At 47.4% G+C, this 24,623-nt stretch overlaps 3 protein-coding genes across 4 annotated transcripts in view; 1 reads left to right on the forward strand and 2 right to left on the reverse strand.

Annotated features, from left to right (window-relative positions):
• SLC2A10 (solute carrier family 2 member 10) overlaps window positions 1-24,623 on the forward strand; it is a 207,278-nt gene that overhangs the window by 147,188 nt on the left and 35,467 nt on the right. The gene's annotated exons all lie outside the window — the stretch shown is intronic.
• Window positions 1,705-5,967, reverse strand: OCSTAMP (osteoclast stimulatory transmembrane protein). Its single transcript, XM_075516945.1, has 5 exons — window positions 5,894-5,967; window positions 5,358-5,423; window positions 5,061-5,180; window positions 3,093-4,137; window positions 1,705-2,046 (listed from the first exon to the last, which is right to left on the reverse strand). The coding sequence occupies exons 1-5, from the start codon at window positions 5,965-5,967 to the stop codon at window positions 1,705-1,707; spliced, it is 1,647 nt and encodes a 548-aa protein (XP_075373060.1).
• SLC13A3 (solute carrier family 13 member 3) overlaps window positions 10,344-24,623 on the reverse strand; it is a 28,425-nt gene continuing 14,145 nt past the window's right edge. Inside the window, exons 4-13 of one of the 2 annotated variants that reach the window (XM_075517371.1) lie at window positions 22,351-22,417; window positions 21,444-21,629; window positions 20,415-20,540; window positions 17,922-18,017; window positions 16,009-16,113; window positions 14,902-14,999; window positions 13,518-13,630; window positions 13,008-13,169; window positions 12,528-12,665; window positions 10,344-11,920 (exon numbers count right to left, since the gene is read on the reverse strand). In XM_075517371.1, coding sequence (XP_075373486.1) covers window positions 11,735-11,920; window positions 12,528-12,665; window positions 13,008-13,169; window positions 13,518-13,630; window positions 14,902-14,999; window positions 16,009-16,113; window positions 17,922-18,017; window positions 20,415-20,540; window positions 21,444-21,629; window positions 22,351-22,417 — 1,277 coding nt within the window. In that variant the 3' untranslated portion in view covers window positions 10,344-11,734. The remainder of the gene's footprint in view (window positions 11,921-12,527; window positions 12,666-13,007; window positions 13,170-13,517; window positions 13,631-14,901; window positions 15,000-16,008; window positions 16,114-17,921; window positions 18,018-20,414; window positions 20,541-21,443; window positions 21,630-22,350; window positions 22,418-24,623) is intronic. The other variant, XM_075517372.1, reaches the window with a different exon arrangement.

Here is a 24,623-nt window from a genome sequence, read left to right on the forward strand (position 1 = left end):
AGAATAACACAGAGCATTTTCTACAGAAACCTCATGACAAAGCCCCCTATTTGCTGTAGAGGCAGAAAGGTTCTTGGATTAATAATCAGAACAGCAGGGAATTAAGAAACCTGGGGAGATGAATGCACCAGGGTTTTGTTAGATAGATACTTAAAAAAAAAATAATCCAGACCTACTTTGTTGCAAGCACCTCAGAAGCTGAGAGAATTCAGTGCGTCTGGCTGCAGCTGCCACTTCACTTCTGTAATTTAATCTCATTGAGGTGCATTATGTCAAATAATTGCCTTAATGAAGACTCTAATGGGAGAAGGGAGGAAAATAATAGAGATACTTTGAAAAAACGAAGCTGCGAAGTTGGTTTGTTTTTAACCTGGCACTGATTTAGCTCCCCCTCCTCTGGCTCTTGCCCTTACAGAGGTGCCCGATCTGCCTCACTTTCAAAAACAACACGTTTCAGATGCTGCCCCAGTGATGGATTTTTGCATCTTGGATACAATACCATAGTTTCTGAGTTTGAAACAATCCAACACGTAAAACCACCTCTCAATTCAGGCAAGTCCAGCCCTCCAAGTCCTGCTACTTCCCTGTTCCCTGCAGAGCGCTGACTCAAATGTCAAGTTTCTGTCTACCACTTTTGAATTCCTCCAGGATGTTGGCCTAAATTAGAACTATAGAATCATTTAGGTTGAAAAAGACCTTTAAGATCATCAAATCCAACCGTTAACCTCGCACTGCCAAGTCCACCACTAAACCATGTCCCTAAGCACCACATCTACGTGTCTTTTAAATAGCTCCAGGGATGGTGACTCAACCCCTTCCCTGGGCAGCCTGGTCCAGTGCTTGACAACCCTTTCAGTGAGGAAATTTTTCCTAATATCCAGTCTAAACATCCCCTGGTGTAACTTGAAGCTGTTGCCTCTCGTCCTATCGCTTGTTACTTGGGAGAAGAGACCAACACCCAAATTGACCTTTATTGGCTGGTCTCATCCTCTTCTGAGGTCCTTCAGCTATTTTATTTATATTTTATTTCGAAGAGCCCTTGTGAAGTGATTTCATAAAGTCCTCATGTGTTGATTTCCACCATCGCCCATGCCCAGGATGTGCATCTCATGGTTGTATTGGTCCTGAATTTATTTCAGTGGGCTGAAATGACACTTTCTTATGTAATAAACTATCTTCTAAAGGCTAATATTTATCCAGTCTACCCAGGTTTCTGTGCATGAAACCTGAAAGAAAAACTCCCTGAAAATTAAATTAATCAACTCAAATGAGTTTCCTTTCTTGCTGCCTAAAGGGGTAACTTGAGAAAGAAAGGAAGCATGTACTTCTTCTAGCATGGATGTGGTGGGGGAGGTAAATGAACTCTTCCTCCACCCTGACTCCCACATATTTCCCAGTTAGCCTTGCCTAGCGCTGTGGATATCCTCCAAGTCATATGAGCTATCTCCCAGCATTCCTGGAACAGCTGACTCCAGACCTTCTAGACTTATAAAAAAAAAAAAGGGAAGTAAATTTAGCCCATTTTTCTCAAATTAATGCAAAATGTGATATTTCACCTTTTTTTTCTTTTTTTGGCAAATATTTTTCCCAAGACTCCAAACACTTCCCTGCCTCTGGAAAATTAAATGCGTGATCCTATTGCAGAAGCCTGTGCCTGGCCACTGCCACAGATCTCAGGCATTCCCTGTATTTCCAAAAGTACCCTTAGCTTCTCCTGCAGTTTTGCTCCTCCTTGTACTTTCTGGACAGCTTCTTGTAGAGGTAAAGTGCTCGCTTTTCCTCCCAGCTCTCGAAGAAGGAGCCTGCGATTTTTCTGCACAGGCGATGTGCGTAGGTTTCCAGGAACACAGTGGCATAGAGGATGCAGAAGAGCAGCCCCACGACGAGCAGCACAGAGGGGTTGGGAGGCGTCGGGGGGCTGATCCCGCAGTGGGCAGAGCTGAAGGTCAGATAATGGTGGTAGCTTCTTTCAAAGTCCTGAAGTGGTAATTCTTCCCTAGGAAGCCGTAACAGTTCCAAAAGAAAGGGCAGGATCCCTACTTTAGCCTGAAATAAAGAGAGTTAAAAGTTAAATGGGGTATGAACAAACCCAAATCAAGTGGTCACTACACAAACATCAGCCTGGGGGTGTGTAATCACTATTACAGCTTGTTTGGGTGCGTTAAGAGAAGGACATTGAAGTGCCTATACACTTCAGGCTGAGCGAGAATAACAGCATGATGTGTAGGCGCCGAGTACTTGGCACGGTGAGACCCAGTCCTATCTGTCATCTTTAGCTGCTGTTGCAGAGATCATAACAGGTATTCACTGTGTGAGATTTAAAATGAAAGACATAATACAGAGAGCAGTATTAGTGGCTGCATATTTGAATATTAGGGGTTTTTTTCTAAGCCCTGATTATTTTACTATAAATTCATCATAAGCAGATATCTGTGCTAAGGAACCCTGGGGCTGGGGAGGGAGGCAGGCTGCATGGTAGAAGAGGAAAGCTAAAAAACTAAAGCAGAACTAGTCCAGATAAAGGATATTAAAATAGATAGAAACTGGGGAGGCTTGTGAAAAGGATTGCACAGGGTGACAACAAAGCCAGCGAGCAGGGCTTTCTCCTTAAAGGACAGCCAGTGCAATAAGATGAGCAGACATCCTCACAGCTGAGACGTGTATTCATCTCCTTCCCCTTCCTTTTGTGCTTGCACCCACACTGCGGCGGGGGGACGGTGCCGCAGGGACGCCCGTTCCTGCACCCTGCCTAGGGAAGGGACGTAGAGATACGGGGACATCCGACTGCCGCGTGCTAGCAGTGTCTTTGCAGCGTGAGGCACTATTTACTCCTCTCCTCGCTCCCAAAGGGCTGTAATTTGGAGCGGGTATATGCTGCTATGTGATGCACTGGAAGGAGCAACTGAGGGTGTGCCTCTACCTCCTTCCCCCCAAGCCTGTTGTGTTGCTTGTCCAGCTGGCTGCTGGGGAGGGAAGGAAGGAAGGATCGTGTAGACAAGGCTACAAAGACTGCAGTCCCCACCGCCGCCTCCTGTGGTGTGATACACAGGAGGGTCCCCGCGTAGGGAAAGACAGGGGACCCCAGCACTTACACTGTATTTGATGCTGAGAGCGACAGGCACCATGGAGAACTGAGCCGCCTTTCTCACCGCGGTGTCTGCCACGCTGAACGCAAAGTGGTCCATTGCCACAGCCACCAGCATCAGCATCAGGGCCACGGTGAGGAGCATTGCTTGCACGAGGCACAGCACCACTTCTTCCCGGGACAACTTCAGGCCTGTTGGTCGAATGAGGTTTTTGGATGAGTCCACCAGCAGATGAGCTGCTTTTCTGTCCACGGCTAAACGCTCCAGCTTCTTGGTGATGTAAAAATTGTCAAAGCGGAGGTTGGTGAGATAATTTTTCAAATACCAGGTGGACTCAAAACAGAGATAGAGCATGGAGAAGCCAGCAAACAGCTTGTTGCCTATTCGTACAGAGTCTTTGACCAGTACCTCAACAGCCGAAAACTCCCTCCCAATTTTCTCACCAGCAAGGTGCATTTGCTGGTAAATCAAGGAGCTGTTCTTAAGCAATGAAAACTGAAAATGTCCATTCATAGGCTTATGAATATTAATGGAATGAACTGTTTCTTGGACTGCATCCCCGAACTCCCAGGAAGCTGTCTCCAGCAGAGCGGTTGAGTTCAAAAGACTCTCAGAGGAATTCTTGCAGATGCACTTAATAACCTGCAGTATGGTTTTAATGTTGCTTATGATGTTGGGTGTTACGTTAACCACTACTATCATGACGCATGTTGACAAGAGAAGCTTCCGGCCTTGTTTGGTACCTAACGTAGGCATGATCATACTGAAGACACAACGGGCAGGATGCACCAAGAAGAGGGTCAGGAGAAGGAGCAGACTGAAGGAGACGGCCATGGCAGTGGAGAGATGCCAGGAGTACTCCAGGGAAGCAAACATCCAGTTGTAAAAGAGGCCTCCTATCACCGCTGTCATGCAGGAACACTGCAGAAACAAGGACCACAGCTCTCTGCCATTTGCTGGGACAGGCTTGGAGTAAACTGACCATAGGTCTGCCGCGGTCCTGCGCACCTTTGGGAACAGAAAGTCTTCACAGTAGACACGGGCTCTCATCCTGTAAAAAGAACAAGTACCTGGGTGTTAGCAGAGGAAGTATGGAAACGCACTAATTAGCGGGCTTTCTCAAGAAGATCACTCAGGGGTCTTTATAATGTCCTTCTCTGAGTGCCTCTGGTCTCACTCTTCTCTACTTCTCTGCTAACCTGAGTAGCTGGGGCTGAGATCTTCCCTGGAAGCCTGGAGGACAGGGAAGTTCAAGGCATTTCTTGAAAGATCAAATACCAAGTACAATGTGACTGCTCCTCCTCTAATGCAAGTACAGGAAAGCATTGTGTTATTCTATAACAATCATAATAAAGTCATTCAGAGGGGGTGAATTCATTGGCAGTGGCTGAGTGGCTTTAGTGATTATTTAGAGGATGCTGGAGGGAGAAAGAGGAGGCTCCTGGCTGCTGTGGAAATTGTTAGACCAGCTCTGTAATTACAAGGTGTTCAATGGATAAGAGGCAGTTGAGTGGGAGTTTCTGATCTCCCTGCCTCTTAAGAGGAGACCAAACGAAAATCTGCAGGTTTAAAGGTGACAAATATAGAACTGATCAGAGAAAACAGTTTCACACTGAAGTTCCAGTGCCAGAGGAAATCTCCAAGGATAAGAATTTGGCCACTGCAGACAAAATGAAATGTCCCTTAAAGCTATTTAAAAGTCTAATGAAAACAAACGTTTGGGAAGGAATATAATTTCTCAGGCCTCACATCTGGAGTGACCCTCCAGAGACCAGAAAACCTGGTGGGGAGAAGGAGCATTTCCCCAGGATTAAACACAGCTGGGTGATCCCTGTCTCCCCCCGCCCGACAGCAGCCTCAGTTATCCTTCGAGGGAGAGTTTTGACTAGCAAAGGAGGTTTTCCAGTGGAAACAGGCCATTCAACAGCTATCAAGGCAGAGGGAAGGAGGGGGATTAAAGCTGACGCTACATACCCAGCAGCAGAGAGGTGCCCCAGTCTTGCTTGAAAACTCTCCACGTTCCAGTGCCTTATTGCTCTCAGAGAGGATCCTGGATGCAACTGATGGGAGACGCGGGATAGGAAACCAAGGCAGCTGGCACCAGAAAGCCAGGACTCAAAAAAAAAAAAAAAAAAGATGTTTTAAGGAAATTCAGATCAGTAATGCTGGCAATTCCTGAAGTGAGTGGGCAAACCCGGCGTGTGAACCCCGCTACAGGATGGAGCCGGGATGCACAGCACTGCTTGGGCTTTACACTTCTTCTGATCTTACCGTTGTTGCAGAGAAGGCTTATTTTCATAACACATAGCTGAAAAATATGAGTCAATGACATATGGACTGACGAAGACGGAACAAGCATCACATGGAACATGGGGTGTCACCATCCCTCGTGGGGAAATCGGCTGTCTCATCCCAGCTGACTTCTCCTCCCCCTGCCTACCAGCAAGCAGCAAGGTTGGGATTTCTCTCAGAGAGAAGGGGAGCTTTTCCTCTTTCAGACATCAGTCATGGCACAAAGGGCATAGTAGGATCCAGCAAACCATGTGTTAATAATTGTTCTTCTTTTCTGGCAGGTTGCTGCTCCCTGCTGAAACCATGAGCTCACGTGCAGGGTACGCAAACTGCTTAAAGGCTCATGTCATAGTCCTAGCAGAGGAAGATGAAGCTTCAGACTTGAACCTTCCCCAATTCCCTATAGCCAGCAAATCCACTGCAAAGAAAGCCCTGCCACAGGCAGGATTCCCAAAGCGCTGAGAAGCTCCCAGATGTGCAAGCCAGGACGTGTGGTCCCCATGGGACCAACTCACCTGACCCCTGGGATGTGCAGGGCACAGAGCTCCAGCCACCAAACCCACTCGCTGGGAGACAAGGACCAGCCCATGGTGTTTGCTCCTCAGTTATGTTTCCAAAGAAGAGGATTCCCCCTTCTCCAATAAGCTGGCACACAAGAAACGTGCACCACCGCTGCCTACCCCCTTGCACTGAGCTCATGGGTTACGGGAGCCTTCCCTGGCTCCCACCAAACCTGCCGCTTTGCCAGATGCGTTCACACTAAGCCACCGCTTGTGGGCAAAGGCTACGCAGCTCACCCAGCCGCTGCTGAGCCCACTCCTTACAGGGACCCGCTGTCCTGTGCCGAGCTGAGCCAAGCCCTCCCACCGGGTGGGAACCGCCAGGCCCCTGGGATGTTCTCATGCTCCCCGGGGCGGTGGAGGGCAAAGGGCTGGAGGTCAGCCCTGTCCCGGCCGCCCCCGGGGATGGAGCACGCGGGGCTCTGCTCTCCGGCGAGCGGTGGGAGAGCAGCACCTTCCCCAGGGGACGTGGCCGGACCCCACGGCAGCGGCAGGCGTTGGAGGACGAGAATCATGAGCACAAGCGGGCAGAGCAAACCTCTGCCTGCTTCCTCAGCCCTTCCTGCAGGTACCAGACAAGGTCCTTTCCGCCCTTGCTGCTCCACTCAACAGCTCTGCTTTATTGCTTGAGTTTTTCTTTTTCCCACGTGGCTGGTAGAGCAAAGGTTTCCTCCTGGTGCCCTGGAGCACAGGCACCGAATGAGAAACTCTGACTGGCTCCAGCTGAGAAGAGGCACCAGCCAGGCGGGCGTGAAAGAAAGTGCCATTTGTTTGGGGCATCCATAGCAATTGCTTGCACAGGCCGTGAATTAGGTCTTGAATTCAATTTGCAGACTATAAAGGACCACCCCAAAAGGCCCATAGCTGTATTCTGCAAAACTCATCAGGTTCTCCTTAGTCACTACTCAGATTAAACTTCTTTTTCGCTGTATTTCTGAGCTAACTGATTTCATCAGCCCCCGGGACCCCATCCAGGCTAAGCAGGTAGCTTTCTGGGCCGCAAAAAAAAAAAATGTTAGCAATAAAGAACAAAAAAACCTCAAGTCCACAACATAGTGATGAGTGTTTTCTGAGCCTGCTGCATAATCTGGCAAAGGGGAGCTGAAGTCTGTGGGGGAGTGCTGCTTGACCAGTAACTCCAGGCAGCACAAGAAGTGTTTGTATGCAAAGACAAACCTAGATTTTCCTCTGGCTCAACTCAAAACTGATCTCTGCAGGCTGGACTATCCTAAGTCTAGGATATCTTCTATTTTATACCCCGAACTGATAACCTCTAAATGAGCTAGAACCATCAATGCCTAACTTGCCCCAGGACACAACGAACAAGCTTGCTTTGCCAAAAAAAAAAGTCAATTAACAGTGTGTGTGTTTATAGAGATACACGAAGAACCGTGGCGAAGGCTGGGGAGCAGGACACGGGCAGGACCGCGCATCTCAGCGAAGCAACTGTGACATCTTGCGGTCGGATTCTGCTAAAGTACCTCAAGATCTCTGTACATTTCAGCTCAGAAACTAAAGTCTGTGGGTGGGAGAGTTTTAAGGAAAACTTGAGGAAGTGAAGGAGAAGTGAGAGGCTGGCGAGCTGGTGATGGGGACCCGTACGCTGTGTCCCCTCGGGATGCTCCAAGGTGCCTTTTCCCACCCTGTGTCACTGGGGATCTTGTGGCCCAGCTCCAGGTGGTATAAAGAGGCTTTGCTTTCTTGACAAGCTCCAGTGTCTGTAGAGCTCAAGCTCTAAAATTTTCTGATATCCCTGATTTAGACTTTTTAGCACTACAGTAGGAGACAAGGAAGAGACCCACATGCCTGGAACTAGCTTGCTGTAACTACAGGAAGACAACAGAGGGTTTCATTTGTGTCGTAGCCAGAAAGCGTAGCCTGGCTTTGCTCTGGTTAGGGATAGCGACTGACCTCGTACCTGCCAGGCCACAGATTTTAAACCCATTCCTGCTTTGCGGAGTGCAGCGCTCACAGAGTGGGTCTCAGGGCAGTCCGAACAAGAGCCTCTTGCCAAGACACCTGCAAGTTCAACCAGTAGTGACAGGGTAACCCCGCGGTGGTGACGGTGATGGGAGGGGGTGCAACGTAAAGGAGCAGCTGTACCACAGGTAGAGCATGGGGTACATCAACTATACAGCTTAAGAAAATTACTAGGTAAAGATGATGAATGGAGGGCTAAAAATAGGATTATTTAAGGCTTGACGATTTCTCCATGGCAATATCATCAGCACCTGTTGATCACGTTATTCTGCCAATTCAAGAAATTGAGGGTGTGGGAAAGATTAGCCCATTAGTGGTGATTCTTTGCTTGCTAAAATCACATGCAAATGAACAACTTGAAGTGATACAGAGCCAGGTCACGTCTTCCTAGTTTTCTACTATAGAAATACAGAAAAATCCCAGCAATATCCCTCCAGTGACTGATGAGGGATAAAAGTGGTAAGGGAACCAAGGCTATCTAACCCGCAATAGCTGAATTTCCCCTATCATGCCAGGCTTTCATTTGTTTTAGGAATCTTTCCCTTTCTCTCCTGAGCTTCCAGCATCGCTGCTGGGTGCAAATCGGCTGAGCACAGCCCCAGAATCACTCACTGCTGTAAAGACCCGTATAGCAGCTCTTCTGTGTGAACCGTTTGTAAAGCAACTTGAATGCTTCTGGGATAAAAGCTACTACAAAATGCTTTTCTACTGTAAATAAACCAGAATGATTTTCCTCCAAGTGTCTCAGGAGAACATGTGGATTTTGGTCCAGGATTGGATGGGGAACATCAAAGGAGTAAAGCAGAGATATTCTGGATGTTGAATTTCAATGCATGAGTGGCATTTCCTGTTAATTAAAATTCACAAGCAGGCTGCTGCTGTGAATGGCTTTTGTGATGGTGGTTGGATTTTTACATTCCTAGAGAAACGGTGCATAGGCGGGCAAAGTTCCTTTAAAATAACACAGGCGAAGTTATAGAAGGTTAGTACAGCACTTGAAATGCCCTTTCCTGGGGATTTTCATATCTCTACTCACATCACAGGCCCTTCAAGAATAATGGGGTTGACTTACCATTAAAAGCTGCTTTTGGCAAATTTTAGTACTAGCAGCAGCAAATTGAATCAGAAATTATTCACACAGGCCAGTTCACCCTTGAACCCCAAAAAAACTAAATCTCAAAATCTCTGTTTAAAAAAAAAATTAAAAATCAAGCGTGCCAGACTAGCCCTGCTCTCACAGGTGCCTGGATATGAAAAAGCAGAATTAGGTAATGCTGTCGTCCGTACGCCTTAAACCACCTCCTCTGGGGAGCCCTGGGAAATGCAGAGGCTGCTGATAGGGCTGGCAGAAGCCAGGTCTTTGTCTAAAGTAGAGGTTTAGGATCCAGGTGGTCCTCACCCCTTTCCCAGGTCTGCCAACGCCCTGTTGTGTGACCTTGGGTAAGTCACTGGTCCCCCCCTCTGCCTCCGTTTCCCATGTTGGCACAGAGATAATAAACCTTCCCTGGCCACATTTGTGAAATACCTTCTGAGCTCTGGACAGACGGTGCCACAGACAGGCCAGGATGCTGGGAGCGATTTTTGGAGACTTCTACACAAACTCCGCGGTCTCAGTTCTGCTTTCATGCCCAAGTAAAACCATCCTCCCGGATTCAACTAGGATGCACCACGCCAGAGCTGAGACCATAAGTAAACCTGCGACCCCTACATCTGCAATGAGGCTGGACTGGATGTTCGCTTTTGAGCCTCAAAATTAGACAATCCGAAGGCCCTCGCTGCTTGTTCTCCGGGCTGCAGGGCCAGAGGCTGCTCTGTTCCAGTGACCGACTCCGATCCCCCGCAGCAGCAGCTCTAGCCGCGGCAGGGCAGTGGGACAGCAGCTCCTGCCTGCGATGCCCGGCCACGCAGGGCACAGCCTGTTCCCTGGCCCCGGGACAGCGATGCCGTGCTGTTCACGGGACAGCCGGCTGGGAAAGGGAACTGCAGGGAGCAAACGTCCCTTCCCCATTCAGCCCATCTTCGCTAAGGCATGATGAGGAGCATCCCTGCAGAATGATGGTGCCCAAACCCAGCGTGCAGCCAGCACGGAGCTACCCCGGGAAGCAGGACAGTGATATGGGGCATCCCCAGCAAAGGCGGCTGCCGGAGCTGCACCTCTTTAGCACAGCAGCCCTGAGGCGCTGGGCTAGGAGCCTTCCCAGTCTCGTTGCTCCTCTGCTTAACAGGGCTCCGTTTTGGCTCAGACCTCACTGCCCTCCTGCTCCTCCTGGGGAACCACTGCCCAAATCAGGGGCTGAAGCTAGGGGAGGGGGAGGCTCGGGCTTTGCTTTTCTCCTCTCAGTCTACAGAGCAAACAGGACGATGTGACGTGCTAACAAATGTGCTTTATTGTACATTTTCCACAATCGTTAAGGATTTTGTTGAACTTAAGGATTTTGTTGAGCATTAAGGATTTTCTTTTTGAACTTGACTGATCAAAGTTCCACATTCAATTGGTTTTGGCGGTTTCGGTTCAACCCCCATGAGTCCCCACCTACCACGCGGCCCTAGGGACCCCCCCGCAGCAGCAGCTGTGGCCGGTGAGCATCGCCCTGCCAGCTCTCCCACCCGGCCCTGGGGTGTATCAGCAGCACAGGAGCGGGGGGTGTGCTGCATCCCTACCCCCGGCCAGTCCGCCTTGCCAGCTCCACCAGTTTACATCATCAGAGAAATCTATCCCAGCACAGGGATCCAGTCACTGACCTTGCCTAAACCAAGAATCATATCCTTCATCTTTCAATCCACCTATTTCAATGACTGATCTTTTAAATTAAATATTTTAGATTCTTACAGAAAATTAAAAAATTCAGATAAAACGGCGATTAAAACCACAGTCAATTTGTAATGCTTTCATTGAAAGTACCCAAGCAATCCGATTTAAAAGACGTTAAGAATCAAAGCCCATTTTTTCAGAAATGTCAATAATATTCCAATGCAACTTGTCCACTGACCTGTGACTCAGTGGGTCGCTCATGAGTGAGTCAATCTCACAAACCTAAGGCTGGCCACATTCACCAACGGTGAAACACCACTGATGTCCAAAGTTACGTCAGAAATTAATTTGGTCCCAAACCCCCATCTGTGTACTCAGTGCGAAGAACCAGGCAGCAATTACTGTCCCAGGTTTTCAAAACACTGAACGTGTTTGGAAACAAACTGTTGCCTTCCTGTTTCCAAAGCTTGGAGTAATGCACCGAGTCCTTCCGACACTTCTCCTGAATCATCCCTTCACGCACAAACCTGAAGAAATAGTTTTCATCCTCCATGGGAGAATTACTCATGAGATGGTAATGAGACCCCATCCTTCACATCCTGCTAGAACCACCCGGCCACGCCGCCTTCCCCCTGGCCAGATTCTGATACGCTCACTCACATTGGGTTGTACATAAATAATCCAGTTGCCTCCACCCTGTTCCCAGGGCTACTCTCCAAAACGAGGTAGGGTATCAGAAGCTAGAGCAGCAAAGCTCGCTAGCGTTCATGGGGGAGAGGCATCTACCCAAAGATGCTCGAGGCTTACAGGGCTGTCCAGTTAACAACCACCCACGACAGACGGACTCTGGGAGAGTCTGATTGGTACCTGTGGAAGGTGGGGAAAGATCTCCAGAGAAAATAACAAATGGATGTCGTGACACTGACCAGCATTTCTAAAAGTAAAATTAAACCAGAGGGTCCCATACAGTGTGAGCAGCCACGTGGCTTTCCTCCTGTGCATACTCTGACGATTCCAGTGCCCAAGTCCTAAGTGAGTGAGTCCTTCCCCAGGGGTGGCTTTGTTCATATTTTATTTAGTGCACTTAAAGTGACATTTTCTACAGCTGTCAAGAGTGAGGTGGCATTTTCTGCATGGATGTTGGCCCATGCAGGGAAGGTCCCCAGCTGGAAGATGCTCTTCGCCCATGTGTTCATAGCCAAGCTAAGAAGCAGAACTCCCATAAGATTCATGAGCAACCCAGTTCTTGCCTACAAAAGAAATACAAAGACAACTGTTGAGTTTAGACTGGACATCTACAGCATGTGAAGCACGAAGCTATTTGAATATAAACATTATAAAAATGGAAGGCTTAATAGCCGTTAATATTAGCAACATCTTAAGCGCGCTTTCTTAAGCCACAAAGGCCATTCTGCAGATGCTTACCAAGCTTTGATCCATCAAAAACATTAACATCTGTTTAGCCTCAGGAATGTGAGCAGGAACTGGGACTGAGCCTAATTTTACTCATAAGCTTTATTTCGCTGCACTGGGGAACTTTTCCTGCACCCAGAACCCCATGAAAGTTGAGCTGCTGACACTGGCAGGAACAGGAGCAGGGTCTGGGAGATGCTGAGCACATCCAGGACCAGCTTTGTCACCATTTGGAGCCACAGTGGCTCCAAATTTCACAGGGCCAGACTTTATACAGGCTCCTTCCATATACCTGTGCCTTCAAACACTGCTGAGAACAGTATTAGACTTCTGTCTTTTCACTTTAGTACATGTTGAACTGGTAACACTCCTGAAAATTCCTTTTTTTAAACACTCCACTCAGACTGATTGTTTTCAGCATTTTCTGTATCTAAAAGAACTTACCATATCTTTGACCATCAAGTGTCCAGAAGAAAATGCAATTGAGTTAGGAGGTGTTGAGACTGGCAGCATGAACGCGTAGGAGCATCCTATAGTTCCTGGTATCATTAAATAGAGGGGATTTACTTTCAGACGAATGGCCTTGAAAAACAGAAAGGAACAGAAATTGCACCTTGAGGATTTGGAGTCATAGGCAGATATATCAAAGAATGCAAACAGCTAGTGCACTGTGCAGAGCCCTATCCCACACTCTGTGATAAATAATCACGTATCTCACTAACAACATCTGAAGGATTATTATCCTTCAGCGTCCACGTTACGCTACAGGCACTCGCTTTGTTGCTACCAAGGATTTCAAAGTGCCTGAAGCCCAGGAGCAGGAGAACCGTTCGGTGCGTGTCCCAGCACAGACACAACACAAACCTGCCCGTCCAAGAGCAGGGGAGCAGAGGAGCAGCTGGTCTTGCCATGCGACTACCTTACCAGCTCCGCCAAGACAGGCAGAAAGATGATAATAGTGGCTGTGTTGCTGGCAAACTCCGTGAATAAGGCAATGACAATCGTGATGAGGATGACAGCCACGGGCGGTGGTACGCCCTCCAAGGGATGCAGACGGCCTCCTATCCAGACAGACAAACCAGACTCCTGCAGAAGGGGAGAGCGAACAAGGTGGAGAGCAGAGCTCCGACACCCCAGCACGTGAACTGATCCTTTCCTAGAACAACCTCCACTGACCCACACAAGCACCTATGTGCAGTGTCCTCAGGGTATTTAACAGCAAGCGGTTTGAAAGGAGTTGCAAGATCTCTTTAACGTCCCTAGTTATCTGCTGCGCATTGCTGTCTCTAGGAGTTGAGGAACGTGTCCTTGACGTGTTGTGACCCCGCAGATGCAAATTTCCCGAAGCCAAATGAGAACCCCACGTGACACCCCGATAAAATCCAACTCCGTTGGGCAGGATGACTGCAACATGGCATCTGCGGCGGGCCTCACCTCACAGCCCTTTGCCATGGCAAAGCCTCCTCCAAGCAGCAAGATGATGTTCCAGGGCACGGTCTCTTGGGCCTTCCTCCAAGTCAGCAAGGGCTGTGTCTCAGTGTTTGGTGCTAGATGAAGAGAAAACCCCTGTGTCAAACACCCACCCGAAGAGGAGCACGTCAGTCATCATCTGACAGAATGATAACATGAGCCTGACATCAGTGCTGAAGCTCACTAACCATGAGTTGCTGGTGGTTAAAATATACATACGGAGTCTCTTAAGCTAGACAATTAAAAGTTCATTTAACTTAATGTCAGATCTTAAAAAAAGGAAAAGAAAAGAAATTCTAGCACTTAAAGTTTTCTTTGAGGCTTTCTTGAGGGAACATTTAATATCAGGTTAATTTTCTCTCTGTAACAGACATAAACATTGTCCTCAACAGATGGTAGTCTGTGGAAGGAGGAGCTTTTCTACCATTTGAATTATGAAGATGTTATTCATTTTCCACTTGCCGTTCAACAGCCAGTGGGTTTTATAGCAAAGAGCTCATCTCCCCTAAAGGCCATCTCCTAATACATGATGAAGTGAGCTCCGTCATATGGAAGGATGCACTAATGGGACTGTAATTTTCTGTTGAACAAGGGCACACATTTTAGCCAGAGGAGGCCTGATTAAACATCTTGCTGTGTATGGACAACACAACAAATGTGCATGACTCAGAGCAGCCGGTATTTTGTTCCCATGGACCCCACGCAGTGCTGCACCATCCACGAAGGGCCTTCATCAGCTGCATCTCCACAGTAAGATCATCTCTTATTCCAAGTGGCTTATGAATTAAAATTCATATCTCTGTGCTACTCAAGAGGACAGACCCAAGATCTCAAAAGGCTCTTGGTACCAAAACCTGCTGGAGAGTTTGGGCTTTAGGAGTTTAAATTCTAAATCATTCTGGGAACTGAGGAAGGGCCCCTATTTTTGAGTACAGACAACTCGCCCAGCTCTGCCCTCTCAGAGGTTCATGCTCCCCGCTGAGGGACAGGAGCTGTTTGGGAGTCAGCAGCCAAACCTCTGTTTCACAATCAGGGCTGCTACAGTAAATCAACACTGATTTCAGTTCCCTTCAACCCACCATGGCATCATCTCCGACAGCTACATGAGCAACTGAGTCATTCCTGCCATCGGCAGCACGGCAGTGACTGCTAACCTCTTCTGGCACTTCAGAAAAAAGCCTCTCTCTGATCGAATTGCACCTTCAAACCATGCTGCTCCAGACTGCCAGGGCAGCTGCTGTGGGCTGGTGCAGGTCCAAGGTGGGATAGTCTTGGCTCTTGCTCCGTGCCTGCCCTGCCAGAGCACAGGCAAGGGCAGAGTCCCTGCCCGGAGGAGCCTCCTACTCACCTTTCAAGTCAAACCACCATTTGAAGGAAGGTTTTTGCGAAGGAAAGAAGAACAGTATAATCACAATGGTGATTCCTGTAACCGCATCTGAGATAAACCTGTCCAAAAGCACCAGAAACACTGGTAAGAAGAAAAAGCCTGTAGAATTACAAAGTTTATGAGAACAGGGATTTACCAAAGAAGATTACAAGTTTCCATCAGGCTTGAACAATGTTCGTTGTTCACAGTTCTTTTCTTTTTAATTCCCCGTTGAGCTACATTTCTAAGATGGGCTTTGAATTCCCTAGAAAAACTGCCCTGTAAACGTAAAAACCAAGAGCTAATCCCCACCACACTGATGCTCTGGCTGTTCTGACTGCGGAGCTGTGGTCAGCGCATGAGGGGTTGTGAGGGCAAGTTTCCCCAGCTCGTTGCAGGGAGGAAGAGAGGCAGAGCCCAGACCATCTTATTTATATGGGCTCTTTGCAAAATGCTCAGGTTCTAAGGTGAAAGGCAGGCTCCATCCAATAAAGAGCACGTTGTTGACTGTAAGGAGCTATTAAGTGATGAGGGAAAAGTCCGTAACTACTTTGTTGTATTAAGGAATCATTTATTATGCTAGGGCTTTATTAAAAAAAAAAAAAACTATGAAGGCCTCTTCTGTTAAGAAATAACAACGCCCTCTCTGAGCTTTAGCATCCCCCAACTGCTACATCAGTTCATCTTCCCAAGGTATGGATGTCAAAGGGATGACTAACTTGCCAAACAGACAGGACAGCCCAAGGGGTCAACTCCTGCCATCTCTCTTCAGCCTCCAGACCTCCAGTGAAATCAGTGGATTGCATAAAGAATTCAGTATTTCACTGTAAATCTACCTATAAACAGCATTCCCAACATTAAAACCCTAGGGACGGTCTCAGATAGGCACATGCCAACTTCCCACCGGGCTTCATGTACCTCCTCCAGAAGACAGAAACAATAAAGCTGGCTCTGCTACTTGAAGCTCAGTTTAATTTATCCCAAAAAACCTGAGTAATAGTGTAAGGAATGCAATCAGAAACCCAGGAATCTCAACAACTTGGAAATGCTATTGAAAAATGGGACAGTGGAATGAAAATAAAATCTTACCCTGGTGCAAACAAGCTTGCCCAACCTGGAATGAATTTGGGATCCCTGGAGAAAAGCATTATCGCAAACATGCAGAAGAAGAAGAAAATTGCCTGTTCTGCAAACCTAAAATGAAAAGAAACGCAGTTACAATGTTGATGTGCTAAAGGGGTGGATCCAAGCTAGGACAAGTATTGAGCTCAGGCTGCAGCAGCTTGGTTGAGAAGTTAGGCTGGTTTTCTTAAAATAACCACAGTAAAACATTGGAATATATTGTAAATCCATTTGCAAATATTGATACTTGCCAGCAATTATCTCTTATTGGAAGACATTAAGGAGAGGCAAGATGGACATCAGGAATGCCCAGACCAGATGTCACAACAGCTGTATGCAAGGTCGATCCTCTGGGTACGGCAGAGAGGAAGGGCCAAGCAGCTTCTCATGGTCATTCCCCTTACCTCTGCCCTCTGGGATGTCCCTAAGACACGGTCAGCTAAGGATGGCTTCACTCCAGTTCAAGCAATGTAAAAGGACGGCTGAGATTCAAATTATATATGAGACAGCAGGAACAAACTTCAAGGTCAAAACCTAAATGGTATCCCTTAGACACATGACAAACAGCAGGGGAAATGGCAATATCATTCGCTAAGTCAGGCTTGACTCCAGTGGAGTCAAGATTTAACCAATACAATGCCTCAAAACACTGTGTAAAATCTCTCTGAGCACAAGGAAGGGCATTTAAACCATTGGGAAGAGGCCACTTGCATTGATTTTAAGTTATGGGGTTGCTAATCAAATTGGTAGAGCATGGCTTAATGGACTTTCTCAGTCCTAGACCTCACAGTGGGACTTTGATTCTTTCAGAGACATTTTGCAGGCTGCTCGATAATGTACTGAATGGAACAAATAAACCAATTTCTTTCATTTACAGCACAGGCACAGACAATTGTCTTTGAAGAACCACTCCATTTTCCACACAACAGCAATAATTACAATGTCGATAGCATGACACAAACATCGCTGAATCTTCACAGCATCGCCGTGAGTATGAAAATATTATTTTACAGATGGAGAAACACAGACCATTTAAGGTTAAGACCTACAGTTTCAAAAACCTTCATGAGCCCTGGTTGCCCAGAATATCAGTGGCTGGTTGGACATACCTAGGGTTTGATTCTTGGAGACACTCAACTTTTCCTGCTTCCCCCTTTTTTGGCATTTCTCATAAGTCTAAAACTCATGTTTCTTTCTGCTGGTTCCTTTCTCCAAAATATGATCCTCATCACTGCAATTTGCACCAAGCTTTTTCCATAAGACAAGACCTTTGATAAAACTACAATAAGAAGCTACAAGTGTCTTATTCTTTCTTCATCTGACTAACACAGTTGAAGGAGTTATTCAGAAAAAATAATGTATTCCATGGCATGGATGTGACTTCTTTGCATATACTTTCTTTGAGCGGCTATTAAGCTTTCTTAAAGTATATCCACAATCCATGTGATTCATATCTATCATATGATTCATCAGCCTTCTCAGCAAATGCTTCCTGCTTCGCACAACAGGTATGCACAAACCGTCAAAAATTCAGCCTGCGTTGGTTAGAACATAACGCACACAGGATTGTTTTTGTCCCTGGAGTAGAAAAATTACAAACAGTAATTAAACAACCCAGCATGAATTCACTCTATAATACGAACTTTGTTCTTGAGAAGATTTGAGTACAAGCTGCTATTTGCAGTTATTCCTGTTAGCGAAGGTGGAGAGGCTGGAGCGTGCAAAAAGCAAACTTCAGCAGGTTACAAACCCTCTGAGTGGAAACATCTATTCCGTTTTCTTCTAAAAAACTCCATTTCCTCCAGTTCTCCACTCTTAAGACAAGACATTTCCAACCCACTTGATTTCTTTTTCATTTCAGTCCCGACTTTATGACTCACTTTGTTGGACCCAGTTTCCGATAGTCCTCCTTTATCACTTCTCTGGCTCGGGCTTCTGCATCCACTCTTATATTTGACTTTTTTGTTCTCCAGCCCCTGCCAAGAAACACAGTTATACCTTTACATGCTTCAAACATACCTGACACAACCGTAAATGCTGCATTTTCTAATGCAGCATATGCACGCATCAGTGTACTTCTCCAGTGCCTGCTCTGCAAGTTTTAGAGCTGCACATCTCCGGCGGCTCAGTTTGCATTATCTTCAAATCATGAAGACTGATGATGAAGGTCTCTGGTGCAGAGACAGGCAATAAAGCCCTACTTTATATATCCTTTCTCTCTGCATTCATACAAAGGAGACCCTGCAGAGGTTAGGAAGTTTCGTCTCGCTTATGTTCTAAACTGTTTCCTCCAGCATGGGCTGTGATTGCCAAAAGGAAGTCCCAACATTGCAGGATTTCCTCATCTCTAGCAGATACCTACTTGGGCAGAACTAGGAAGAGGCTGACATGGAAAACGAATCTGTCCCCTCGTTTCTCAAGTCACTTGCAATTTCCTGGGTGATCCCAGGATGCTGCTGAGGATCAACAAAAATGTGAAGAATTTCTAACTGGCCAGGAATGTTAATGTGCTTCTGGCGAAGCCTCTTAGCCCGCCCACACTGACTGCACACACAGTTTGCTCCTTTGTAGTATGTGCATACAAATGATATATTCGTATCTCACACTTCACCTCCCATCACATCCCATGCCGCTGAACCTGGTTTCTAACCCTGACTGTGACCTTGATTAAGCCTACAAACCCCCACTTTCTGTACCAGATGCATCCATCTGGCCCCCCGTGCCCACGCTTCCTTAACTCGTTCACTGTTTCAAAGGGATATCGTGGCTGGATCTTCTGCGTGGATGAATGGTTGATCATTCAGAGTTCCTCAACCTCAAATAGACATACCTGGCCCTTCAATTTCTTATTTTTTGTAGGGTGTTATTCACAGCAGATTCAGCTCAGCTCAGCCAGCCTACACCTAAGCCTTTTAATGTCTTTTGGACTCAAGCAAAGCCGACCTGCTATTGCAGCGATGCCCACCTGCCTGTACTGTGCTGCAAACACCGAGGACTTGCACACATAGAAAGTCCAGCCACTATCCCCGAGCTGTTACAGTCAAAGCAGCCCAACAAACTCCTGCAGGCACTCGGCCGTACTTGTCCAGCTTTGCAACAGCTCTTCCGAGGCACCTCGCCCCTGGGGAATACTGGTATCTGCGCCGGCCCAGCTATCCCAATAAAGCCGGGCTTCGTGCTGACAGAGACGAGCCAAACAAAACAAAAAGCATCACGTTCTCCGAGCACAAGAGCAATTCCGCATTTCGCCAGGGGCTTTGGCCAGCATAGCTACCTCTTCCCTCACCTGATCGTCCGGGGCCGTGCCGGCAGGACGCCGGGGCCGTGCCCCAACCCTCCCGCAGGACGCAGGAATTCAGGCTCCGCATCCCGCGAGCCCTGGGCACGCTACGTAGAGCAGCGCAGGTCTAAGCGGCTGCGAGCCGGCAGAGCATCCCACAGCAGCACGCGGAGCCTCCCGTGAAGCCCCACGAGCAATTTAAGGACTGGCGTTTGGCATTTTCTGGATTTAAACTTTCCCATTGATTTTTTCCTGTCTCTGAGACAATGTAAATATTTGGACACCTGTTCTCTTCCCCACCCCCCCTTCTATTTGCATTTTTAACTCAAAATAACAATTAAAGACTTCTATAAATATTAGAAATTCTGTATGGTCCCTGGAGGAAGCAGGACTGTGAGCTTGTTACTATCACATATGAAAGTGTGCAGGGGGGAAAAAGGGCTCCAAATGAACCAGCATGGCAATGCTGCAACCATTTGCAGCTAGGGTACTAGTGTACACTAGGGCTTGCATGTATCCAGCAAAGATTTACCGGAAAAACATGTTATTCTCAGTTACAGATTAACACGTCGTTGTAAAATTAAGCCCTGTTGTGAAGTGATCTGTTCCAAACCCAAGTTTCTGCCCCAGGAACAAATCCTGGCTCTTTTATGTTCTAGGAGATTTTTGCTACTAATGCCAAGGGAACCAAGATTTCATGCTGGTCTTCAAAGTTTGATCCTGCTTTCCCTTCTGTCAATAAAAATCTGCCACTGACCTCCATAGGCCCAGGTCAGGCAGTAAAACAACCTTGAAAAATTGTATGTTTATCTGAATGAATATATAATACATACTCTGTACATGTATGTATTTCAGTTAGATAAAGCGTATGTAACTATGAGATATCTTTAAAACCTTCCTGCTGCATATCAGCTTCTTAAAAATAGAGGACTTGTTACAGCAGGAACATCGTGAAGTTAGTTATGAAACCCCCCACCATCCAGGAGGTGATCCTGGGTGATATCATAGATTTAGTATGAGAATCGTGATGAACACGTATTTCACAATGCTGGTATAACCAGACTACGTACACGTACAGGGAATATAAACATACCTCAGGTTAATTCCTCCATACAGGATGGAGATCCATAGCCATCCCAGGAGAAGAAAAATCAGCATTAAAGGAAATGCAAACATAAACCAAGAACCAAAGTTCACCACATCACATTCTGGAAAATAACTAAGCAAACGGGAAAAATCAAGTTAATGCAAGAAGGGAAAACAACCCTTCAATTTAAGGGTAAACAAACATCTGAAATCAGCAGCAAAATATCCCACAAACTTGCCGGTGTGCATTTAAAACCTATTCCTCTGCGTGCGCTAGCAGTTATCTGGGCACGAGGCGATCTGGGGAGCGCCCAGATCAGGGCAACCTGACAGGGCACCCTGCCACCCACAGCTCAGGCACCCAGCTGGGCAAGCCTGCAAGGGAAGATCGGAAAATCTCTCTCCAGATGGGCCGATACTTTCACAGAATGATACTCCTCAACACCCAGGATTAATCCCTGCTACAGTAACTGCTGGGGAGTCTGGACGTGAACCTCATAAGGATGCTGTACATGCCTAGGAGAGACTGAACGTACTACCTGCGGAGGCTAGCAAAGTTAAGAAATACCTGCGGGCACTTAGGATGGCATAAATCTCTGTTCCCATCCACTTAGGAGGCATCTTTAATGACTAAGAAAACAGGGCAGAAGTAGTAGGTTCCTTATTTTCTTTCTACCATACAGTGGCAGATATAATTGCTCACAAAACACTACATGGTCTGTTTCATCACAACAGTTACCAGATTAATTGTAAGCAGGTAGTCAAGTCCCATTAAATTCAATGGGATTAAGAGCATCGGTAAGGTGAAATGCGCTGGTTTGGCTGGCAGCCTGGCTGGGTACGCTGGAAACCTGCTTATTACAGCTAAGGCTGATGGAACCACTCTGCTTTCATCTGCTCACAAAGTTTCCCAAAATGTTGTCAAGGGCATAAATTTTCCAAGCTAGTTCTTGGCACAGAAGGCGATTTCCTACAGGGATGGAGAACACGTCTGTTTTGCAGGATTTACAGGGCTCTCCAGGATGGCCTCCCATACCTCTTCAGCTGTCCCAGAAGGATGAGGTTTGGTGCAGTTCCCGTCAGCGTTGCTGTACCTCCGATGCTGGCTGCGTATGGGATTGAGATGAGGAAACCTTTCCATATATTTGTTTTGTATTCCTCCTCCTTCTTTAAGTCTGAGAGAGCATCACTGGCAACCTCCTTCTCCTCCGTCAGATCTTTGCTTTAAAACAGTCCAAAAGAGAATCCGGTGAAAGCCCTGGTTTAAATACAGCGCAACCACTTCAGAGCCTTGACAGAAGGAAAATTCCCAGTTTTTAGAAATCCAAGCTAACACTGTCCTCAAGGACACCTAAGCAGCTCAGTGCAGCAGAGGGGTCTGCTCAGTGAACTGCCAGGCGGGACCAGCAGCCTTGCAGAGGGCAGAGCACCTTCAGCACCCATCCGCAGGAGCTGAGGGTGCGTGTGCCTTGCCCAGCCCCTCAGCAACTTGTAACACTTAGCATAAAGCCCACAGAACTGCTAAAAAGAAAAAAAAAAATTGATAGCACTGAGAGGAAAGAAACATCTGTTCCTGAAAAGATGCTTCCTTCCCATCGTGGTTATCAAAGCAGGATCATCACCAGTGTGTAAATCTTGGTGGGTTTTACATCACCGGCTTCACACGTTTGATGGTCCCGAGAAAACCAAGGCACAATTCCCCAGCAGGAGACACCTCTGGCTACCATTTCAGAGTGGCTGGAAAAATCTCTGCAATGATCGGGACATGCAGAGGGACGCTGGACACACAGAGGAGGGTTTCTATCATCAGGCTGCTAGTGATTGGGACGTTTGGTATAATCAAAACATTGCAATGATTGAATCTCAGATTCCTAAAGCTTGGTCTAGCTCAGGGGATAATTTCCTCTCTCAACTCGCTAATACAAACTTTATAGTTAACTTACTCCTCAGTACTTGCCAGAAACTGCATCTCAGTTGGTACAGTGTAAAGTTTATTCTGCTGTAAAGATGCTGAAAAAGAAAGATTAGGACTTTAAAACAGTTCAAAGCATCTAGAAAATTCTCCTTGAACCAAACAGAGGAACGGAGGAAACAACTGCCATTTACAGAGGAGGGCCTGTGCAAACAAAGGGTGAGCTCATGCCACGGGGACGGGGTCAGGAGCGCCCGGCGGGGATGAACGAGCCCGTCTCCTCCTGTCACCACTCCGGTCCCACCGCAGCACCCAGCTTCTCCTCCAACACCCAGAGGCGCTTGGTCCTTCTACTGCTGCCACTGGTTGGACTCTGGGATCCTGTAACATGACCAGGAGTTTCAGGTTGTCCCTTATCGAGTCATGGGTTTGGGGTGGGGGTTTTTGTGGGGGTAACCATAGCTCATTCTCAGGAAGAAAAACTGTTGGGCCTGACGTATCTGTAAGGCACGCTCCCCAAGGTACAGCAGGAGCACTCCCTGCCGCAGAGCTCCGTTCCCAAGGGATGAGAATTTTACCCCCTGAAGACACCTAGTGCAAAGTCACCGTAAAGCTGTAACTCGCTCTTTAAAGACAAGAGCAGGACACATTTGGGGATTAGGCTTCGTACCAGGTCCTCTGAAATCTACCCCCACAGCAAGGACCATTCCCAAGCCCATCATCCCCTCCATAAATGGCAGACCCTGCAGGCTGAGAGACCGGTCCCCAACACAAGTTTAGGGCCACCCTGGGGGGGGACTCTGTTGCATACCCCATTCCCAGGGACCCTCCTGCGTATTTCACACAGGCTCTGCCTCACTGTCCTCCTTACCACCACACAGGGAACATGAGCGGGACTCAGAAGCACTTGGGGAAAGGGTATATTTGACCAGAATGACCAGTATTGTGTTTGGCAGTAAACTGGGAGATGCACACCACTCTATCACACACATACATATGGGAGAATTCAGAAATCAAAAGACATAAATGCAATACAATCACTCTTTTTTACCAGATCTCACACTAAGGCTTGTGGCATTTGTAGTTCTGGCTCGTGGCTTGACCTCTTGAGGCTGGGAGTAGAGGTGTGCCATTAAACCCCCTTTTCCATAGTCCTCCTCAGGACTGGAGCACTTGTGAGTTTTATTCACCTTCAGCCCAGGCAGCCCTTCCCCATCACCGCTGCTGCCTTTCCCAGGGCTCTTTGTACATTTTTGGGTCCAGAGACCTGTGTCCCTGCACCTCCCCCTGGGCTTTGTGGACCACTGCGCGCAGAGCCCACTTCCTGCCACTGCCACCCCATCAGTCCCCAAATTTCCTTGCACCCCTCCTCAGTTCGAACCATGATCCTCTTCTACCCATATATGCACTGGAGACCGACAGCAGTGCATGGAGAAGGGCCAGTGGTCAAAGTCTCTGGACCCACTCACGTGTGTGCTGAAGACACGCAGCTCGTTCCAGCTCAGTGAACCAAGGAGTTTTGCAAAGTCATGTTTTACACATCGCTAATTTACCAAATTGGAGTTAATTGGCTTGGACGCACACATGCTGAGCTTTCATCCAAACGATGACGCGATGGAGGGATGTAATTAGAAGGACGAAGATTAACCCATGGCTGACTGTTGATCCCCCAACACATTTAGCCCAAGGCCTCTTACCACTGCCATCCCACTCAAGCCTAGTGCTGGCTCTGCAAAGAGACATATTTCAGTCCACCTCTTAACATTTTTCAATTTTTTTCCCTGCTAAGCCCAAAATCCCATCCCATCTTGCCAGGACCACCTGTGAGTTACCTCTCAAGGAAGGTCTGCAAAAGGCAGCTGTGCAAAGGAAAGCCAGAGTTGCTGCAGAGCAAACTTTTCCTATGGAACTTGTAAAAAGGAGTTGAAAATTGTTACAGGTCCGTAAGTCAGAAGAAGCCAGAGACCACTGAGGTAGGACCTGGCTGTACACACCTCTCACAGAGCAGTATGAGAAGGATTCAGTGGTCATTTCACCCAATACCCCATATACCTTAGAGGCAGAAAGGGTTGTCCTAGAAAAGTTTGGCTTTAATGACATTTTTATTGTTTTTGAAAAGTTGAAAAGGCCTGAGAAGGAATATTTCCACCCACTGAGGGGTGCAGGCAGCAGTGCTGGGGCCATACCCTGCCAGCACGGGCTGGGGTTAGGCAGCCAAACCAGGCAGCCGTGTCCAAAAATACACATTTCCCACCTGCCCCTTTAGAGACATCATTTCCAGGTCTGGGACCCAACGGGACACCT

The sequence above is a fragment of the Mycteria americana genome, chromosome 14 (assembly GCF_035582795.1).
Source record: "Mycteria americana isolate JAX WOST 10 ecotype Jacksonville Zoo and Gardens chromosome 14, USCA_MyAme_1.0, whole genome shotgun sequence".
Taxonomy (NCBI): Eukaryota; Metazoa; Chordata; class Aves; order Ciconiiformes; family Ciconiidae; genus Mycteria; species Mycteria americana.

Bases quoted from the DNA above. Each gene is read 5' to 3' on its own strand.
- OCSTAMP (XM_075516945.1), bottom strand. From the start codon at position 5,967: ATGGGCTGGTCCTTGTCTCCCAGCGAGTGGGTTTGGTGGCTGGAGCTC. The intron at 5,181-5,357 runs GTAAGATCAGAA...TTCTGGTGCCAG, and splicing joins AAGCCTTCTCTGCAACAACG to CTGCCTTGGTTTCCTATCCC. The intron at 4,138-5,060 runs GTATGTAGCGTC...TTCTTTTTACAG, and splicing joins GGGCACCTCTCTGCTGCTGG to GATGAGAGCCCGTGTCTACT.